Source organism: Electrona antarctica (genome assembly GCF_951216825.1).
Source record: "Electrona antarctica genome assembly, chromosome: 6".
NCBI classification, from domain to species: domain Eukaryota; kingdom Metazoa; phylum Chordata; class Actinopteri; order Myctophiformes; family Myctophidae; genus Electrona; species Electrona antarctica.
Window position 1 is genome coordinate 10,705,041 of NC_136811.1, and position 15,072 is coordinate 10,720,112.

Below are 15,072 nucleotides of genomic sequence, written 5' to 3' on the forward strand. Positions count from 1 at the left end.
CCAGATGAAATTTCCTGGGGTTTATTAGGACTATAGTAAATAATTAAAAAATAAATCGCTATAAAATGTTGTAAAAAAATACATATTTAGCCCCATGCTCGAATGCCCCCGCCCCCTGTCAAAAACAGCTAAAATCCCTAAAACGAAAGAAAGCAGCAAATGAAAAAATAATAACACTCATCTTTTAGTTTCTCTAATAACATCCTAAAACATGAACCTTGGTTGAAAAAAACTAAAGTTGTCCTTTAAGTACAGTACTTGTGTAAATGTACTTAGTTACTTTCCACCGCTGGCAAAATGAAAAACCTGCCAGGCCTGTGCCGGTGTGGGTTTGACAAAGCTGCCGGCCCGGCCCACCCGTCCCGCTGCAGACATTTGTCAACCCACAACAAGCATACTGTAGCTGCACATGTGGAGGCGGTATGACTTTAACGAGCCCTGTCACTTGGTTCTCTTTAATTAAATGATGGTCTGTATATAGAACAGGAGCCGGTGCTTGTGGGAAATAAAATGATTTATGGGCTCGGGCTTGGAAGCACTAAGCAAAATTGCACGGCTGGTGCGGTCGGTGGGCTCCACTCCACTCCTCGGTCAGAGCAGGAGCGCGCGCCACCGAAAGCTCTCCCAGTGGGGCTGTATTACTGGTTAACCACAATGACCAATCGTTTAGGGAGGTCACTTCTCGTTTATGACGGGTCCTCTTATCCAACATGCGCCCGCTGAATTTACAATGAAGCTGTGTGTGGCGGGGGACGGTCCACTGTTCCAATGACAGCGTGAGGTCCATCTTATTGGGGGGGAGGGGTAGGGGTCTTTCAAGGGCTTGATATGGGGTGGGGGGGGGGGGCTGTAAGGCACTGGTTCTCACCCCTTGTTGGGGTCTGGGGATCAGCAGGTGTCCAAATGGGCCCTTATGATGGGTCTGTCTGTGTGCACTCCCACTCCCAGTGCAGATTGCAGGGTCCCAAAGTTTAAGATAGGGGTGCACGGTTATGAAATCATGACCGATATCCGATCTCCGATTATTCAATCAATCAATAAATATTTTTAAACTCTCTTAACTCTCTTTTTCCAAGTGTCTGTTTTCACTACAGAATGACTACTGGATGAGATGGAGTACACAATGTAGAACCTAGCCATCGACGGTCACATTATTATTGCGTGATCAATATCGGTGAAAATAATCTGGATTATTTTGAGACCCATGCGATACCGTTATGGCATTTTTTATGGCCGATTCCGATACGCTATACCGATTATATTGTGCATCTCTAGTTTAAAATCATATGAAAACGGGTCGTCCGTGGCTACATGCTATTCAAACTGGGAGTCCTTGAAATGAAACGAGGATTGAGAAGCACTTCTGTTATCTCCCCTTCAGCCAGAGGAGAGGTCATCTCAGCAGCTCGTGCCCGTTCCGTTCGCCTCCTGTCAAGGTTGTACCTGCTTGCAATTTCATAATGTCCACGCACGGCACGGCACGGCACTGCACGGCACGGCACGGCACGGCACGTGGTGTGAACTAACTACATTTACTCAATTACTGACGAATGTAAAAAATGTCTTCTAAATCATGACAGTTTTCTGAAACAAAAATAGCAGACCTACAAGCTCGTAGTGCGGCACTCGGTGCCGCCCTATGAGCTTGTAGGTCTGCTATTTTTCAATAGCTAAAGTATAACATAATGCTTAAAACACCAAAAGGTACAATTCTGTACAAAAGTACAATTCTGAGGTTGTTGTTTTTTACTTTACTGGAATATTTCCAATTTTCGTTACATTTTACTTTTACTCCACTACAATTATGTGAAAAAAAAACTGTAGTAACAACTAGTTACTTTGTAGATTTTGATTATTACTAAACATACATTAACCATTTCAGCCTTTTGAAAATAGCCGATCCACAAGATCACAATGAACGATCAACGCATTTCGATACCAATACGGTTATACCGTTACTCGAGTAAGTGTGTGTGTGTGTGTGTGTGTGTGTGTGTGTGTGTGTGTGTGTGTGTGTGTGTGTGTGTGTGTGTGTGTGTGTGTGTGTGTGTGTGTGTGTGTGTGTGTGAGTAAATCCACTTAGCGGAGGAGAAGAAGAGGAGTGATTCATGGAGAGACTCACCTTTTGTCCAGGTCTTCCTAGTTCTCCCTGACAGCAGGAGGAGGGAGGGAGAGAGAGAGAGGGAGGGGCAGAAAACAGAAATGGTAGTCATGACAACCGCATTTCCCGGGCTATAGCTCGCTCGCACTCAAACAAACCCCCCCCCCCCCCCCCCCCCAACCCGGAAGGTTGAAAGTGTGGCTTTTTGCAAAAAAAAAATGCTATACCGGTCCAAACATATTTGTTTACATACATTCGATTAGATCCACTATAGGATGGATGATGGAAGACATCGGGGGAAAAAAACAAGCAGTAATCATTTGACGACGTTACCTTCTCTCCCTCGGGCCCTTCTATGCCGGGTAAACCAGGTGGACCCTGTGATGAGAGAGGAGGAAAGAAACACAAAATAAAGAGACTTATCTAATCTCGCTTAATAACCCATTTAGACCTGGGAACGATTCTACAAATGTCTTCTAAATCCTGACAGTTTTCTGAAAAACCCATGTTTTCAGTGGTTCTCAAACAATTTTATGTCAAGGAGCCCCAAAAATATATGTAATTGGTCGCCGACCCCCATCGGAAAATATGTAGTTCCAGGCAAAGATTTGAGTTAAAAATGTTCCCTGTGAAAGAATATATATTCAAAGATTTGCGCCACATTTTCACGATTTAAAAAAAATAGCAGACCTACAAGCTCGTAGTGCGGCACTCGGTGCCGCGCTATGAGCTTGTAGATCTGCTATTTTTCAATAGCTAAAGCATAACATAATGCTTAAAACACCAAAAGGGGTTCCGCACCTAGAATGGGATAATATAGTCTCGTTTCCCCACCACATCCACTGAGAAATTCACTGCTGTTCCCTGAAGCCCAATTCCCCCTGCAGTTTCAATTAGCTAAGGGCTGAGTGGCCGATATTGATTTACAAAGTGCCTTGTATGCGTTGCCCTCCCGAGTGATATATAACCGAAGGCCTGACTGCTGCAGTACTGCGATGCAGGTGGCCCCCGTCTAATAGCCATGATTAAAGGGGAAAACGCAGAATGGGCAAACCGAGCGAAAAAGAAAAAAATGCCAATAAGTGAAAATGCTTTTACGTTTACAAAACATCAAAGGCTCACCTTTTGAACCCGCATAACAGATGGTCGGTGAACTTTTCCAGCGACCACCAAAGCACTGAAACACATGTTTCCCCCACCATGCATGCTCTGTTTGTGTGTGTCTGACTGTGGGCCGTTGCTGGAATTTACGCGACTGAGTATGCCTGCCCGTTCCATTGCACGGACAAAAAACTCTTTGGGCTGTTTCTAAGAATGGTGTGCAGCAGAGTGCGTACTGCATGGGCAGCCTGGCAGCCAGTGGAAAAAGGCTATTTGTGTCTGGGCTAAATCGGGCGCGTTAATGGGCTGCTGTGTTGCAGGGTGCCAAAGTGGACCCCCTATACCCCCCTTCCCCCCTCCTCCCCATGAATACCCCCCGTCCCCCCCCTCAACAACCGCCCCGCACCCCATGGCTCCGGTCCTCCCAAACCATCCCCGACATGTCTGGAGTTGTTATAGGAGAGAGAGAGGGAGGGGGGGGGGGGTTGGGACGTCCTGGAAGAACTACGTCCTCCGACAACTGTAAGCAATGCAAATACAAAACGTGCTCCACGTGCTCGAGGAACCAGTCGGTCAACATTGTCCTGATTTTGTCGTTCGCACGCTGCTCTGGTGTTGCAGACCACGAGAGATTCCAGAACTATGCCGACGATGCACCGATAACTATGTCAGATCAAGTGTGAATCTTTTTCATGATTATTATGCAGTCAGATATATTTCTGTGATGTTGATCAGAATCTTGTCAATCTATAGAGGGTATATATGCACGTGACAGCATCATTATCATACCTGGAAGTTATGCAGGAACGCCTACCGAGTGGGGAAAAGAAACCTACTTTCTGGCCTTGACAGCCCATACGTCCAAACAGAAAAGTCCTATCTGTGATTGCATTAAACAACGTTAAACTCTGGCCCGGGGCGGCTGGCATAGCCGTCTGGGCACCTTGGCTGGTAAGCCAGTCTTGCAGCGTGCCGCGGGTTCGACTCCCGATCCCGACGGCCTGTACTGCATGTCACTCCCCCATCTCTCTCCCCATTTCCTGTCAGCCTACTTTCCATCCATCTCTCAATAAAACGTTAAACTCACTTTGACCCTCACTTTGCCACTGACTTTATGCATGCAACATATATATCTTGTATATTTTGGTCAGATCACGGTGGCTGTTTTGATGACTGAATTGGATAATAAAGCTGTACCATATCTTACCCTGGACCATTATTAGAAACACGTCAAACATAGAATGGTTTCACTTGTACATCTGCTATTTTTGAATTTTTTTATGAAAAATCTTGAAAATCTTGAAATAATTTTGAATGAGTGTTATTAAAGTAAAAGTGTGTGTGTTATGGTTCCTACCTGAGGCCCAGGGAGGCCGGCCGGGCCTGGGGGACCCTGCAGACACATAGAACCTTTCTCAGAACCTTTCTGGTCTGGATCTGTAATACCTCCATGACCACTTGAACCATCATCGTCATCCTGGAAAAGAATCCATCAATACCCAACGTTACAGCATGGAACGTTTCTCATCATAACTTTGCCAAATGTTCATTTAGGAAAAGGAAAACAAAATCTAAATTGCACTTAATTGCACTTGCGTTAAGGGATTATTGTTTTTTTGCCAAAGGTTTAGAGGTTAAATTTCGCTTCAGTTTCTTTGTGTTCCAGTTCCAATTCTGACCTTTTTTTTATTTTTTATCCCATGATTTTGTAACCCATTTTTCACCCCTGTGTCAATGATCTAATGTGATCCTGGGCTCTACACACCCTCCGCCAACCTATAGTCCCCATATATGGGGGACATGGGGAGAGCAACGGACTTGAACTCGTGCTTCCTTCATGCCTGAGTGTCCAAGTTGCTCCTTTACACCTGACAGGGGGGAGTTTCCCTGGTTGGACGTAGCGCGTGGAAGGAACACGTTATTCCAACCAGTTCCTTTCCCCTCCATCAGGCCCCCCGGCTGGCCAGGGGGAGGCAGTTTAGAGACCAGGATTACTGCATGTTTTTTGTGAGGGTACCTACCCTAGGGGACCTTTTTTATCCTCTATCAATTCCAATTTAACTCGCTTATCCTTAATTATCCTGGTTGGATGAAATTGGTATTCCGACGTGAAAATTTATATTTTCTGTATTCTATGTAGCAACAAAAACGGGGGAGACCCCTGTTACTGAAAATAATATACTAGCAACGATTAGTATCAGGAAATAGAGAAAATAACACTTGACACACAAATCATTTACAGCATTTTCCCCTTTTTCCAACATCATCTACATAATGGATCCTACACTGATGGCCATAGGACGGTGGCGATGCCATTTCTGTCTACATGCTGTGTCTCGTAGTTGGAACAAGAAAGGAAAGGAGGAGGAAAAGGAAAAAAAATGATTATATTTTGACACATGCATGGCGCTGCAGGACGCTAGCCAGTGTGTGTGTCCTGGGCATGACGTTAAACTGCTCCTGTTGTGTAATAGGTGCAGTGGATGCCTCCGACGCTACCTAGTGTGAGGGGCCGTCAGGGTGGTGGCTCAGGGGTAGAGTGGCCGGGCAGGAACCGCAAGGTTGCCAGTTCGAACCCGGGCTCCCCCAGAGTTAGTGTCGAAGTGTCCTTGAGCAAGACACTGAACCCCTAATTGCTCCTGATGTGCAGGTTGCTGCCTTGCATGGTTTCCTCTGTCATCGGTGTATGAATGTGTTTGTGTGAATGCAAACTATGTAAAGCGCCTTGGATAAAAGGCGCTATATAAATGCACCATTTACCAACAGCTACCGGGAAGAGAGCTCTATGGAAGAGAGGCAATAGACCCGCTCGAGCGAGCGGAAGTTTAGCCTAGCCTGTGACGTCATGCACATGACGTCATGAAGTTAAATTAACATTTTAAACACAATTTTACAGTGTAGATTGGGGGTCCTTGAAATTAAAAAAAATCCCTGACTTACAGTATGTCCTGGGAGGAAACCTGCAGCCTAGAAAGGAAACATCACACCCCCCATGCATTCAACAGTAAATTGTATCACTATCAACGCATGGCAATGGTGGCATCTTCGAGGGCCCCATAATCCAGTGTGCCCTTGGAGTTTTTATTATTAATGTTACCGGAGTGTGAGAGTATACAGGTCTGCTTTTAGCCGGGGGACCAGAGAGAGAGAGAGAGAGAGAGAGAGAGAGAGAGAGAGAGAGAGAGAGAGAGAGAGAGAGAGAGAGAGAGAGAGAGAGAGAGAGAGAGAGAGAGAGAGAGAGATACCGGTGGCAGTTTGGATACGACCCAAGGACACATCAACAATCAGACCCCCCCCCCCCCCCCCCCCCCCCTCCAACAACAAGGACAAGTCACATGACTTTGACTCACATGAGCGTGGCGGCGCCAAAGCGTAGGGGGCGGAGGAAAGAGGGGGGGCGGGGGAGGGCTCAGTAAACAGCAGGGGCTGAATCTCTTCTGCCGGTCCGGCCGCCGGAGAGCTGCGGTGACAGCGGACACATGGTCAGTGATCACGCTGCCTATATGGGAGGAGCAATGATGTCAGGCATGTTGAAAACTGGGTTTCACTTTGCAAGAGGTTATACATCCATGCACATATTATCCACATTTTTGTTTTTTTGTTTGTAAATTAACGCGCAGACAACGTTTCGGCCTTCGGCCTCACTCACACTGTTGCAACATGCATACAACATTGGTCTTGTGTCTTGTCCGTGTTTAATGGCCGCCCCCAATGCATTTCCAATGGAAGTCGCATGGTTTGACAAAACATTTTTGTTTGATGGCTGTGTTGTGCCCCCCTCCCCCGCATCAAACAAAAATGTTTTGTCAAACCATGTGACTCCCATTGGAAATGCATTGGGGCGGCCATTAAACACGGACACGGTGAGTGAGGCCTTCGTCAGCGTTGACAGCGCTGAGGAAGGCCGACTAGGCCGAATCGCGTACGTCGTCTGCAGTGTTGTTTTTCACAGCAAATTTCTATTAGTCTTTGGACTGAAACTTCATTTAGTTTTAGTCACATTTTAGTCACCTGGAATGTTTTAGTGTTAGTCTAGTTTTAGTCGACTAAACAGCATGATATTTTAGTCTTAGTTTTAATCTACGGTTGATTTAGTCGACTAAAATGTATTTTGTCGGGCCTTGATGCAGTCGCAATGACTGATTTCACACTAGCAGATCTGTGCTTGTAGATCGGCTATTTTCAGCATGAAACCAACAAGTGTAAAATGACTTGTCTTATACTCTTGTCCACTATAGTCCCTTCCTAACATTTTAGTCTAGTTTTTATTTGTTGACGAAATTGTCAGTATATTTAGTTTTAGTTTCCATTTAGTTTGTCAGTGAAAAAAGGTAGTCGACGAACATTTTTCGACGCACACACACACACACGTCTATATACTGTATTATTATACTATGCTGCTATTTTAACTACCTCATTCATTCCAGTGATTCTTTTTTCTTTTAACCACACCCCCTCATGTATATATTTTACTCCACTCATATTAGGAATATTTGATGTTTCTGACCTGTTTTCCCTGTTTTACTTTCTATCTCTATTCTTTTACCCTTTCCTTGAAAACTGCAGCGATGGAGCGTGCGTATGACAAAGAATTTCACCCACTTTTCTCTTTACACCCGTCTGTAAACCTGCGATGTGACAGTTTAAGTTGACATATACTGCACATTCTGCACAGCGTTGGGTTCTCAAGTGGAGTCCAGGGACCCTCGGGGGTCCTGGGGGGGGGGTTCCAGCTAAAGTAGTTAGCTAAAGTAGTTACCCGAGGTGGGGTTGGCGAAAGGGCCTTTCTGTGTGGAGTTTGCATGTTCTCCCTGTAGGTACCCTCACAAAAACATGCAGTAATCCTGGTCTCTAAAACTACCTCCCCCTGGCCAGCCGGGGCGCCTGATGGAGGGGAAAGGAACTGGTCGGAATAACGTGTTCCTTCCACACGCTACGTCCGGCCAGGGAAATTCCCCCCTGTCAGGTGAAAAGAAGCAGCTTGGACTCCTCATGCATAGAAGGAGGCATGACGTCAGTCCGCTGCCCCCCAGGTTGGCCCTGGAACAACATATTTTCAGATGGGGTCGGTGGCCAATTTTTGGGGGTCCTTCACAAGAAAATGTTTGAGAACGACTGACATAGAAACATGGGTTTTTCAGAAAACTGTCAAGATTTAGAAGGCATTTTGTAGAATCGTCCTCAGGTCAAAATGGGTATTGAGTACTTGCTCCACCACTGTATTCTTTTCTGTATTAATTCACACGTGTACACCCATCTCCTGCAACCTACAGCAACTTCAGTCCTGCAGGGCTGCCGTTTGTGCACAGCGATCTCCTCGTGCCCGATGTATGTGTGCTGCTGAACAGTAAATGCTATACGTCTTGCACAGCACATCATGCAACAAAGTGTAAATCCAAAAAGGTCAACGGCATATGACACTGACTGTGCACATGCTTGAGACGTTCCTTCATGCACGACGGAGGCGAGAGCAACGTGAGACTATAACTCATTTAGGACTGAGGTCAGATTCTATACTAAATGTCTTCTGAATTAGTTTTTCTGAAAAACATATATATATATATTTTTTTTTTATCCCATGATTTTGTAACCCATTTTCACCCGTTGTGTCAATTATCTAATGTCATCCTGGGCTCTACACACCCTCCGCCAACCTGGGGAGAGCAACGGACTTGAACTCATGCTTCCTTCATGCCTGAGTGTCCAAGTTGCTCCTTTTACACCTGACAGGGGGGAGTTTCCCTGGTTGGACGTAGCGCGTGGAAGGAACACGTTATTCCAACCAGTTCCTTTCCCCTCCATCAGGTGCCCCGGCTGGCCAGGGGGAGGCAAAAAAAAACCTATCTTTCTATGTCAGTGGTTCTCAAACTATTTCATGTCAAGGACCCCCAAAAATTATAATGTAATTGGCCTCCGACCCACATCTGAAAATATGTTGTTCCCAGATATGAGTTCAAAACGTTTGCTGTGAAAGCATATACTTGTATATTCAAAGAATTTCACACATTTCCATGACTTTTCAAAAATAGCAGATCTACAAGCTCATAGCGCGGCACCGAGTGCCGCGCTATGAGCTTGTAGATCTGCTATTTCTCAATAGCTAGAGTTTAAAATAATGGTTAAAGTCGTAAAAGCGAGACAGATGCGTTCCAGTCCTTAATGGGCTAAACGCAGACGGACGGACGGACGGACGGACGCAGGACGTGGGCGAAGGTAACAGGCAGTGGTGGAAAGTAACTAAAGTACATGTGCTCAAGTACTGTACGTAAGTACTTTTACTTCTACTCCACTGCATCTTTTAGACGGAGGCAAACGTTGTACATTTACTTCGCTACAATTACTTTGTATACATTTTGAATATACTGCTATGTTCTAAATATCTGTATACATTTTAGACATACGATAACTTGTGAAGCGGGACATTCCGCTTACTTTAACTTTTGGTACTTTAAGTATAATTAGGTGCCAATATTGTTGTACTTTTGAAGTGAATTTTGATTAATAGGCCTATACCGGACTTTCACTTGTACTGCTTGCATTGCAGTAATAATATATCTTTTTTTACGTAACATTCGAGTGCTTTTTTCCCCACCACTGGTTATAATTTCTATAACAGGTGCAAACGATCAGATGGTGACAGGCCGACAGACTTCAGGCTTCCCGACGCTGCTGCTGCTGCTGCTGCTGCTGCTGCGTTGGACATGCACTGTCATGAAGAAGCCCCTCTACGCTCTGCTCTGCACCTCCAGGACCAGCTGAGGAGCTGACTTTATTTATAGACCCCCTCCTCCACGGTTACCAACCGCACAATAAATACAAACAAGTGCCGTTTCTTTTTCTCTTCTGAAAAAAACAAATAATGTTTAAAAAAAGCCTTGTTGTACCCTGTATGACGACGCAATGTGACATAGCTCTGTTTATACGATGCTGTACCCTCTCCCATACGTTCCCAATTTTCTAATGTTTTTATATTTTGACACTTGCTTTGGCAATGTAAACGCTCATGCCAATAAAGCTCCTTTAAATTGAATTTTTTAAATGCACACATTTTGCCTTATTATGATTATTGCACAATTATCCCGTCTGCAACCTGTAGATGTCTGTAGATGGGATATTTTTGTTGCTATTGTTGGAAATTCAGAAAGTTTAAACCTTTTTAAGACATCATTTCGGGAGAATGAATGTGTGAAAGTCTTGGCCTATACAATGATGACATGCCAGGTGGAGATCATTAAACCAAATGAATGACATTCTGTCATTGCATCCATGCATGCCCTGTGCCCTCCTGTAATAATAATAATAATAAATATACAGGCACAACCACCCATCTTTGCAGCCATGTAAACAAACACACACAAGCATTTGCGTGCGCACACACCCACCCACACACACACACCTGCTGGGTACACACTCTCTCTTCCCCCACGCACACACACACAGTCACGCACACACACACACACACACACGTACCTGCTGGGAATGAGAGGATGGTGTCCAGGTAGGAGGCATCTGCCAGGACATAACAGGACAACAGTGGAAGGTACAGTCCGAGCGTTAGAACAACCATGCTGCTGCTGCTGCTGCTACTTGAGGAGATACAGTACACACAACACTCACTGCGCTCTACGCTCGCTCCACCACTCGTCTCCTGTTTCTTTACACCGCTTCTCCCCACTCCTTCCCTCCCTCCCTCCCTGCTCGGTGTCCCTACGCCTTTAGGAAGAGGAGGAGGAGCAGGAGGAGGAGGAGGAGGAAAGGGTGGGGCGGGGTGGGGGTATGCCAACCAATGCCCATTAAATCTTTCCTCTGCATCAGTGTGCGCTAAATTTACAGGAGTGAGCCTGCCAGCTGCTCCTCTCCGTGCCAATATTAGACCCTTACTACTGCTAAGAGCCTTTGTTTCCAGACCCACCCACCACGGGGAGAGAGTGGAAACACACGCTAAGACACCCCGCACGTTATTGGCACCCTTGCTTTTAATAATGCGCCGCTGTCCTTTTTATAGCGTGTCATAACTCTGTCAGTGGAAACAACAACAACAAACCTTTTTGTTGTGGTTTCATGTCATGACATGACAACTGAAGATGCTGCTTTGCATGCATGTCATGTATGTGTGATCTTTCAAATATTAACCCATTTTGACCTGAGATCAGATTCAAAAATTTCTTCTACATCCTGACAGTTTTCTGAAAAAGCTGTTTCTATGTCAGTCGTTCTTCGATTTTTCAAAAATAGCAGACCTACAAGCTCGTAGCGCGCCACTCGGTGGCGCGCTATGAGCTTGTAGATCTGCTATTTTTCAATGGCTAAAGCATGACATAATGCTAACACCAAAAAGGGGTTCCCACCTAAAATGGGTTAAAGGAGAATTCCATGCTAGAAGGCTTTCTTACCTTTATTTGTTGTAGTTACGTCCCCAACAAAGAGGTCCAGGTGTTATTTTGTACAAAAGTGCATTATTGGCTATTTCCCCTAATATAAGCCCTCAATGGGGGTTGGGTTTTTGTGCTAATTTGTTTATTTCCATCAAAATAAGTAGTAAAGTGTGCCGCTTGGGATACGATTTACATTATGAAGAGAGGATATATACAAAAAAAAGATATTTGAGCGATGGAAATAAGCAAATTAGCACAACACCCCATAGTCCCATTCAATTCAATGCAATTCATTGAGGGCTTATGGTAGGGGAAATAGCCAATAACGCACTTTTGCACAAAATAACACCTGGACCTCTTCGGTGGGGACGTAACAACTACAAATAAAGGTAAGAAAGCCTTCTAGTATGGAATTCTCCTTTGACATTTCTTCATATGCATTTTTTTTCCTACATTGTTTTGCGTGCTCTCTTCTGTGTCTTAGGTGTCAATGCTTAATGTTTTATATATGAAGCACTTTAACACATTTTGGGTGGGAACCCCTTTTGGTGTTAGCATTATGTTATGCTTTAGCTATTGAAAAATAGCAGATCTACAAGCTCATAGCGCGCCACCGAGTGGCGCGCTACGAGCTTGTAGGTCTGCTATTTTTGAAAAATCGAAGAACGACTGAATAGAAACATAGAAACATAGCTTTTTCAGAAAACTGTCAGGATGTAGAAGACATTTTTAGAATCTGATCTCAGGTCAAAATACTGCCTTGTTGAAATGTGCTATACAAAAACTTACCCTGTGACCTGTGTGACTATACAAAGACAACAAACATGACACTGACCGTGCGACGTGATTCCGGACCCCGGATTGAAATTGTTTTTTTAGAAACGAATATCTCTTTGGTTGCATATTGTTGCTGTCGGGCAGAAAGAAACCCTGTACCATATTTCAACTTCTTATGGTTTGTTTTTAGTTTTTCGTACATAAGCGCTTCTTCGTCACGCAAGGTGTCACACAAAAGCAGTGAAACTAGATGTGACACGTTGTGAGCTTGTAGATCGATCGGCTAATTTAATTTTCAATTTTAGTACGTATTTGAATGATAAAAAAGGAAGCGTTGTGGACATACTGTACGAGGTTCCATATGTTTTCCGTGCTGCCCACTGTACATGAAGCCGTGTGCATGGGCGTATTATTGATTGGTCTTCTTGTGTGGTCTGTCCCACAAATTAATTAAATGCCTGCATTTCCTAAGGGGGTCGTTCTGTTTCCTTGGAACAGCTGTGTGAAGAAGCATTGCTAAGAGATATTAGAGATTCTAACACCAGTGGCAATCTGGTGTCCCTGTTTTTTGGGGCGCATGTCATTATAGGCATAAAAATGTAATTCTTCGTTTTTTTAAATAGCCGAAATAGCTGATCTACAAGAAGTGTTGCAACTCGTGACTGAGCTTGTAGATACTAATTGTTTTGTAGTTGTGAGGCGTCATTATAAGTAACGCGTCAAACAAACTGAAGTAAGAACAAATCAAACCACCAATCGTGGCTGCTTCGCCTTCATTTTCATTTAATTTAACAGATGAAAACAGCCAAAACGATAGAATATAAATAATATAATAAAACTACGTTGACTCTATACCGTCCCATCAATTTGAATCTCCAGTAACAATGCATTTGTATTAATGTACAATAGCAGTGTTTCCAAACCCTTTGTTCTTTCTCAGGGTAATTGATTACTTAGTACTCAACTACATTCAGCTGTTGTTCCAGGTTTAACTACTGTGTGTGGTCCCTGACTGTTTAGTTAGAAGGACCAGGTGGCCAGGGGGAATGACACAACTTCCTGGAGGGATTGAAAAGCAGCAATAGTTGTGAATTAACCTAGTTAATTAAAACCCATTCTGGACGGGAACGTCACCTTTTGGTGTTTTAACGCATTGTTTTGCTATTGAAAAATAACAGATCTACAAGCTCATAGCGCGGCACCGAGTGCCGCGCTACGAGCTTGTAGATCTGCTATTTTTGAAAAATCGTGAAAATGTGGTGCAAATCTTTGAATGTATATTCTTTCAGAGTTTTTAACTCAAATCTTTGTTTCTGGGGGGGGGGGTCCCTGGAACAACATTTTCAGATGAGGGTCGGCGGCCAATTACTGTATTTTTGGGGGTCCTTGACGTGAAAATGTTTGGGAACGACTGACATAGAAACATAGGTTTTTCAGAAAACTGTCAGGATTTAGAAGACATTTGTAGAATCGTCCTCAGGTTTTTTGCTTTGCCCAGTGAAATGTGGAACCTTATCCAAAATACTGCAACATTGCTCAGAGGATTGTAGGTCAATAAATGTAATAGTCATTACTTTTTTACATTATTTATTAATCATTTAGTAAATTCCATTAAATACTACTGAGTAGTGAGTACAATTTGAAATATTTCATAGAAACAATCTTTTTTCTCTCTTTTTTTTTACAATACATACAGTAAGCACACACACCTGTAATTGTCCAGCCTCGTCTTATGGTATAAGACAATATTCTTTGGTAAAAAAAAGAAGAAAAGAAAAGAAAAGAAAAAAAGGAAAAGGAGAAAAGAAATAATCTTTCTTTCTTAAAAAACAAAGAAATGGTAATAATTGCTATAGACCGTTTGTCCAGTAAGAGGTATTTTCCCATCTCTCCAGCTCTTTAAAGGACCACTTCACCACTTTTCAACATCTCTTCATATAATTGGTCCTCACTAATGTTCATGATAAAACACCACCATTTTTTCCTACTCAGTCTGTGTCTCATAGGAGGGCTTTGGGCAGTTTGGACACCCGTCCACCAGTCATTAGGCAGATTTTTGTTTTAAAATATATTTAGATTTTTATTATCGTGAGAACGATGGCTTCAACTTTTGCATTGCAACTTTTCAGGAAAAGAAAGCCTGCCGTTTCTATTAGCTTGGATTCACCATCGATGATGTCACTGGTGGACGGGTTTCTGAACTGCCCACAGCCTTCCTATGAGACACAGACTGAGTAGGAAAAAATGGTGGTATTTTATCATGAACATTAGTTAGGAAGAGAAGTTGAAAAGTGGTGAAGTGGTCCTTTAAGTAAACAGAAAATATATTTTCAGTTTGCGTACAATTTTATCCAATCAGGAGAGAGTGAATTCATCAGCTTCAAATTTAGAGGGTTCCACTTAAGATGTTGTCACCAAGTAGGTCTGAGTGGCATATTGTCGGTATCAGCAGAGAACAAGGTGGACTATATCCCCTTTTCAATGCACTAGACACATGGCAGATACAGTAGATTGCCAGTGGTGGAAAGTAACTAAGTACTTTTACTTAAGTACTGTACTTAAGTACAATATTGAGGTATTTGTACTTTACTTGAGTATTTCCAATTTCCAGTACTTTTACTTCTACTCCACTACATCTCAGAGCCAAAATTTGTACTTTTACTCCACTACAATCATTTGAAAGCTTTAGTTACTACCAGTAGTTACTTTGGCGATTTT

The 15,072-nt window shown here is 43.6% G+C and overlaps 1 protein-coding gene across 1 annotated transcript in view; it reads right to left on the minus strand.

The window, feature by feature from the left end:
* The window catches only part of colq (collagen-like tail subunit (single strand of homotrimer) of asymmetric acetylcholinesterase), a 29,027-nt gene extending 18,243 nt beyond the window's left edge, over positions 1-10,784 (minus strand). Inside the window, exons 1-5 of the mRNA XM_079503619.1 lie at positions 10,673-10,784; positions 6,553-6,701; positions 4,560-4,679; positions 2,435-2,479; positions 2,123-2,149 (exon numbers count right to left, since the gene is read on the minus strand). Coding sequence (XP_079359745.1) covers positions 2,123-2,149; positions 2,435-2,479; positions 4,560-4,679; positions 6,553-6,701; positions 10,673-10,769 — 438 coding nt within the window. The 5' untranslated portion in view covers positions 10,770-10,784. The remainder of the gene's footprint in view (positions 1-2,122; positions 2,150-2,434; positions 2,480-4,559; positions 4,680-6,552; positions 6,702-10,672) is intronic.
* Between the last annotated feature and the right edge of the window lie 4,288 nt (positions 10,785-15,072).